General features: G+C 35.0%; 1 protein-coding gene across 3 annotated transcripts in view; it reads left to right on the top strand.

The window, feature by feature from the left end:
- LOC106764580 overlaps positions 1-7,370 on the top strand; it is a 44,639-nt gene that overhangs the window by 20,295 nt on the left and 16,974 nt on the right. For all 3 annotated transcript variants that reach the window (XR_002668270.1, XM_022782429.1, XM_014648846.2), the window contains exons 11-12: positions 5,164-5,334; positions 5,478-5,537. Coding sequence is in view for 2 of the 3 variants with exons in the window: in XM_022782429.1 (XP_022638150.1) it covers positions 5,164-5,334; positions 5,478-5,537 (231 nt within the window). In the remaining variant the exon portion in view is untranslated. The remainder of the gene's footprint in view (positions 1-5,163; positions 5,335-5,477; positions 5,538-7,370) is intronic.

Raw genomic sequence — 7,370 nt, forward strand, 5'->3', positions numbered from 1 at the left:
CTGTTTTTTATTGTATCTATTTGTAACCTAGAATTGTTGGGGTAAACTCTATTATGTTTGTCTTTCTCTTTCCTTAAACCACTTATCCTTATATATGCATATGTCTGTAAATATATATCTATTTCCACACAAACACATATAGATAGATAGATATAGATACGGATATAGATATAGATATAAATATATGAATCTCAATTAATTAAGAGATTGTTACGATTTCTCAAGGTTTTTTCCTCATATGTACTCCTTAAAGTGTATGTTAAATGTAGATTGTGGTTTTATGGATTGGAAAAATAAAGAAATTTTCTATTCATGTCAATCACACCAATTACATTCTCATAATCTCTGTTGGTAATAACCAAAATCTTAAAAAAATGCTAAAATAAATTGGAATATTCTGAAAGATAATTTTTCCTATTTACCATGGAGATATTGAAAATGTTTTTATGCTAATAATCTCCTATTTATATCACTCCCTCTCAAGTTTTTAAATAAATATCAATAATTTACTACTTGTCTACAATATACTATAATCAATAATGAGAATGTTTGCTATCTGAAATTTTGTAGGAACATGAGTTGTAACCACTATGCCTTTGTCAAGATTTTCTTTGAAGTGTCTATCAATTTTAATATGTTTGGTCCTATTATGTTGGATTTGATTATGGGCAATGCTCATGGTTCACTTGTTATCACAGTACAATCATATAGGAACGTTGACTTTTATTTTAAGGTCATTAAGTGTAACCTTCTTCTAGGGTCTTCCACACACGTTGGGCAAGGGATTGAAATTCAACTTCTACACTAGGATGATATGCTTTATCTTGTATTTTTCTTCTCCAGGTCACTAGACTTTCTCTCCAAAAAACATACAGTACCCAAATGTAGATTTTTTGTCAATAACAAAACCTGTATAGTCTACATCACTATACATCTTAAGGGTCAAAGTGTGTCACTATACATCTTTATAGTATACTAACAACCCCCCTCAAACTCAAGGAGAAGATTTTTCAGAAGAAAAGTGAGCTGAAGGAAGTGACTTAGTTAATATCTGTGCACTGATCAAGAGCTGGCATGTGAGAAATGCCCAACTGCTTGGCCATAATCTTTTCACGCACAGAGAAAACATCAATCTCCATATGCTTGGTGCAATTATGAAAAACAGGTTTGTGGGCAATTGAAAACATTCTGATTGTCACAGAAAAAGGTGGGAGTGGTGCAAGAAATGTGAAGTTATGTAAGTAATTTAGAAATCCAGGACAACTCAGCAGAGGTTTGTGCTAAGCTCCTATATTCAACTTTAGTGTTGGAAAAGGCAATAACATGTTTTCTAGACTAGCATGAAATTAGGTTAGGACCAAAAGAAAATAGCTGCACCAGAAGTAGATATTCTATCATCAAATATCAGAAGCCCAGTCGGAATCACAGAAAGTTGTTAAAGAAACTGGACTATGCAGCAAAGCTGGCTGAAAATGAAGTCCATGAAAGAATGTTCCTTTTAGATACCATAAAATGCATTTGACCACAACGGAGTGAGAATTCAGAGGGTTGGCCATAAACTGGAAGACTTTGTTAACAACAAAACTGATCTCTGGTCTAGCAAGAGTAGCATACTGCATTGCACCAACTATTGACATGTACAGAGTAGGATCTGAGAAAACATCAGCACCATGTTTGGACAGTTTAATATTGGAAACAATTGGAGAAGATATAGCATGAGCTTCAACCATGTGAGTTTTGTGAAGTAAATCATGTAAATATTTGATCTCAAGATCAAGAAAATAGTCTAATTGACCAAGCTGCTTCAGAGAAAAAGTAGCATGAAGCTTTTCAGTAACACTCTGAATTAGACTAGGAGAACTGCTAGTTATGATAATATCATCAACATAAACTAGAAAATAAATAACCTCAGTTTCCTTTTTATATGTGAACAAAGAAGTATCAAAAGTACTAGTAAGAAACCCAAGCTCATTAAGAGTAGTCTGCAGACGAGTAAACCACTGTCTTGGGGCTTGTTTTAGCCCATAAAATGTCTTGTTCAACTTCCAAACAAGTGACTTGTCAGATACCTCAAATCCAAGAGGTTGCTGCATATATACTTGTCAGAAAACCATTTAAAAAAGCATTATTAACATCAAGTTGAAACACTTTCCACCCATGAGAAATAACAACAGTAAGAACAACTCGAATTGTGACTGGTTTCACACTGGAGAAAAGGTTTTATGAAAGTCAAAACCTTGAATTTGATGAAAGCTTTTAGTGACAAGACAGGCTTTACATTTATTGATTGAGCCATCAACACTTTCCTTGATTCTAAACATCCATTTACTACCAATAGCTTTTTTGTTAGAAGGTAAAGAAACCAGATCGCAAGTCTTTTGATTGATTAAGGCCTCATACTCTTACTGCGTTGTAGCCTGCCTGTTTTTATCTTAAGAACTTGTTTAACACTAGTATGTTCAGAATGAGATAACAATAGAGAAGGATGAATTGTGTTGAAGAATGCCAGAATTGGACCGTTTTTGCATTGGATGATAGTTCAGAACAGGTGCAGAAGGAGAATCTGACACAGAAGATGATGAAACACCTGGACTAGAACCAGAAGGGGAAACATTTAGTGTTGAATCACCGTCACATGTTATGGAAGTGCTCGGTACTGAATTTTCAGGCTGTTGAGGTGGTGAAAACTTTGAATTTACTGTAAAGTACTGACTATGATCTTTAATAGAATTTGGTGATTTAGGAAATAAATCAGAATAAGGAAACCGATGCTCTTCAAGTGAAACATCCTTTGAAATAAATGTGACCACTAGAAGATAAGCATTTATAACCTATGTGTCAATGTTTACATTCAATAACTCCATTTTGATGATGAGTATGAAGACAAATTAGTCTATGAACAATGTCATGATGAGCTAAAAACTTTGTAAAAGGACGATATTCATCATCTCAATTAGACTGAACATTTTTAATTTTTGAATTCAATTGCATCTCAACCATGTTCTTAAAATTTTGAAAAACAGTTAACATTTAGAATTTAGTTTTTATTGGCAAAATCCAAGTATATCTAGAAAAGGTATTGACAAAAGCAACATAATACTTGTATCCTGCATGAGAAGTAATGTGTGCAGGGCCCCACATGTCAGTAAAATTGAGTTCTATTGGAGAATACCCAATTAGATTCGTGAAAGGGCAGTCTATGAGATTTTCCAGCACAACAGGATTTGCATAAACCAGAGTCAATTGTGTTGTACGCTGGAATATTACAATGTTTGAAGACAATATTCACAATATGATTACTGGGATGACCTAATCTGGTTTTCCACCAATCAAACCTATTAGTGTCAGAAATAGACTTATTAACAGTGTTTATTACAAAGGAAACTGGAGCCGAATGAGGAGTGGACACAAAAGTGGACTGCAGCTGAGATGGTTGATTGAAAAGATGAAAATTGGTGAAAGAATACAATCCATTAGCTCCAACAACTCCATGAAGAAGAACTTTATTCACAGCCTGGGATTTAACAAGACATCTATCAGGATGAAACTCAGAAAATAGAGTTATCCTTTGCAAACTGACTGACACTTAGCAAGTTTTTAGTAATAGAAGGAACATGCAGCAAATGCTTTAATTGAAACAAGACTCTGGAATCATAAGGTGATAGAAAAGAAGATGAATGAACACGAGAGATACTCAAACTTGCACCATTTCCAATGAAAACATGATTTGGTCTTTCAAACTGTTGGAGTTGTTTAATGTTTAGAGGTTCACTTGTGACATGAAAACTGCCACCAAAATTTTGTATCCAAGAAGTATTGGCATTACTTGGTGTTTCAGACTTCACGATCATTGTGCTAGGTTGACCAGTGGTATTAGATGTGTTGTTTGGATTCAGCCAAGTATTTTTGAAGTCTTATAGGAGCCAGCTGAGTAAGGAATTAATTGTTGTGGCTGGATCAGTGAAACACAGATTATGTGGCTGAAATGAGACATTAGACCGTAAGTGACAAAATTAGCTGTATGACCAAATTTGCCTGGCAAATTGGGCAGTGAAAATTAGTGATCTTGCCACCACGTCCTCTGAAAGAACCACTGCCACCACGAGGGGATCCATGGAAATCTCTGCTTGGAATAACTCCTCTAGTGGAAGAGCCTTGAGTATAATTCAATGAAGGCTACCAAGGTTTGGGTCTCTTGCGCATAACAAGTAATGTTTCATGACCAAGTATAATTCAATGAAGGTTGAACCAAGGTTTGAGTTTCTTGCACATAACAAGTAATGTTTCATGACCATAGAATAAAGCTTCAATCTCATCAATAGAAGGTGTTTCTTACTTTCAGTTACAGACACAACATGAGCATAATTGCTGTACATGTTCTTCATGTTGGACAAGAACTCCAACTGCAAGCTCATCCACATAATTCTTGAATTTCAATAAGTAGTTTTCCGTGGATTTGGAATCAAGTTTGACAGCTCTCATAGAAGCTCGAAGCTGTCTAGCAGGAGACTTAGTTTGAAGAGTAAAATATTCATGGATCTTCTCCCAAACTTCATAGGAGATATTACGTGAATAGATTCTCTCTACCAAATCAAGTAGAATAGACCCCCTTTACCAGGAGATATTATAACTAACTATTCATTTCAGTTTTTTTACGTGAGACAGGCTTCTTTATGTTGTTAGTCATTTTGTTGTGCTTCTATTTGATGGTTCTTGTTGAAAATTCCACATCGATTAGACATAAGGTCAATTTATGATATATAAGTGGATACAAACCTTACTTTACAAGCTAATTTTGTAAGATTGAGTTAGGTTTAAAGTTCACTTCTTAACATGGTATCAGACTCATTGTTAGAGCCTATTTTAGTGAGATTTGTTATTTGTCATATTGTTCTACTCACTATCAGACCAATATCGGATCATCCATTAATGTCTAATCCTATGCTTGAGATGAATATACCTGAACGTGAGGGAGTGTGTTGGAAGTTTCACATTAACTAAAGATAAGATTAGTTTATATCATATAAGTGGATGCAAACTTTACTTTATAAACCAATTTTATGAGATTGAGTTAGATTTAAAGTTTATTTCTTAATAGTTTCAAATTATCTAGCTCTATTTAATATATAGTGGTTGTAACTGTCAATTATTTGTGAAATACAGTTGGATGCATCTGGTAGACCAGATGAAAGTCTTGCAGTGGAGTTTGTTGGGCCGCTGCAGCCCAGTAGTGAAGATGGTCTGCAAAGTGGGAAATTGTTGTCCATTTCCCTTCAGAAAGGGCAATTGAGGGCTAACATTTGTTTTCAACCATTTCATTCTGCCAACTTGGAGGTAACTAAATTTAAATTTCAGGTTTGATTCAAGATCTGTATGTTTGTTTGCTTGAAAGATTTAGTTCACTTAGTAATTAGACCAAAAGTTGGTATTGAAACTTTTGCTTGAATTTTTTCAAATTAGCTGGAGCTGACTTGTAGGTACGGCATTTTCCACTTGATGAATTGGAGCTTGCTTCTCTTAGGGGAACCATACAGAGGGTAAGTCATCACTCCAGCATGTTTGGATTTATTTTTCAGCATCTTCCTTGCTCTTTGTTGTACTTCTATTTGACATATCTGGATCCTTTCAAAGTTGATTATTGATTTTAGTTATTGTTTGGTGTATCATTTACCATACCTGAACAAGGATTGTCCATGATTTCCAACTTTGGTTAATTTTTGATAAATTGGGACTATGTTTGCGAAGATTTCCTAAATTGTTATAGTTGAAAATGAGACTTATTATTATTCTCAAATCATAAAAAATACATTCTCAAACCTTCTATTTGTAATAAAATAAAATAAAATAAAATATTATGTATCTATTTCCTCTAATTAGGAAGATTCTACAGATATTATCCCAAATTACAACACTCCCCCTCAAGTTGGTAAATGAATATCAATCATTCCCAACTTGCCTACAAGATCTTGAAATCTATCCGGAGGAAGCCCTTTTGTGAAAATATCTACTATTTGAAGTTCTGTAGGAACATGAGTTGTAATCACAGAGCCTCTGTCAAGATTATCTTTGATGAAATGTCTATCAATTTCAATGTGTTTGGTTTTGTCATGCTGTACTGGATTATGGGCTATGCTCATAGCAGACTTATTGTCACAGTGAAGTTGCACCGGGTGGTCCACTTTGACTTTAAGATCATCCAAGATGATTTTCATCCAGAGTCCTTCACACATTCATTGAGCAAGGGCTCGAAATTCAGCTTCTGCACTAGAACGGGATACTCTATCTTGCTTTTTGCTTCTCCATGTTACCAAACTATCTCCAAGAAATACACAATACCCAAAAGTAGATTTTCTATCAGTAATAGAACCTGCATAGTCAACATCAGTATATATCTTCATATTCAATGTTTCTTCCTTTTTGAATAATAGCCCATTTCCTGGACTTGACTTCAAGTATTGGAGAATTTTGTCAACTGCTTGCATATGTCTCTCTCTTGGATCATGCATAAATTGGCTCACCATACTAACTGCATAAGCAATGTCTGGTCTTGTCTGTGATAGATAAATCAATTTTCCCACCAATCTCTGATATTGGGCCTTCTCTACAAGAGCACTTTCTTCACTTTCAATTCTGTGATTCTGTTCTATAGAAACAATTGAGGTTCTACATGCCAACTTTCCTGTTTCTTTGAGGAGATCAAGTACATATTTCCTTTGGGAGATGAAAATTCCGTTNTTGGAGTAGGCAACCTCTATTCCAAGAAAATATTTGAGTTTTCCTAGGTCTTTCATTTCAAATTGAGGTGCCAATTTTTCCTTTAATGCCAATTTNGGAGTAGGCAACCTCTATTCCAAGAAAATATTTGAGTTTTCCTAGGTCTTTCATTTCAAATTGAGGTGCCAATTTTTCCTTTAATGCCAATTTTTCTGTTTCATCATCTCCTGCAATAATCATATCATCCACATAGACAAGCAATAAAGTGAGTTTACGTGCAGAAGAGTGCTTTATGAATAGAGTATGATCTCCTTGGCTTTGTATGTATCCCAAGGAAACCATTGCTTGTGTAAATCTTCCAAACCATGCTCTGGGGGATTGTTTAAGACCATACAATGCTTTCTTTAGGAGACATACCTTGTTTCTTTCATTTTTCACTTCAAAACCTGGAGGAATCTCCATGTACACTTCCTCNTCTAGATCTCCATGAAGAAAGGCATTCTTCACATCCAACTGGTGTAAGTCCCATCCAAAATGAGCAGCCAAAGCGAGAATAACTCGAACTGTATTCATCTTTGCCACTGGGGCAAATGTCTCCTCATAATCAATCCCATATGTCTGGGTATATCCTTTTGCCACCAATCTAGCTTTATATC

The sequence above is a fragment of the Vigna radiata genome, chromosome 6, assembly GCF_000741045.1.
Source record: "Vigna radiata var. radiata cultivar VC1973A chromosome 6, Vradiata_ver6, whole genome shotgun sequence".
In the NCBI taxonomy this organism is placed as follows: domain Eukaryota; kingdom Viridiplantae; phylum Streptophyta; class Magnoliopsida; order Fabales; family Fabaceae; genus Vigna; species Vigna radiata.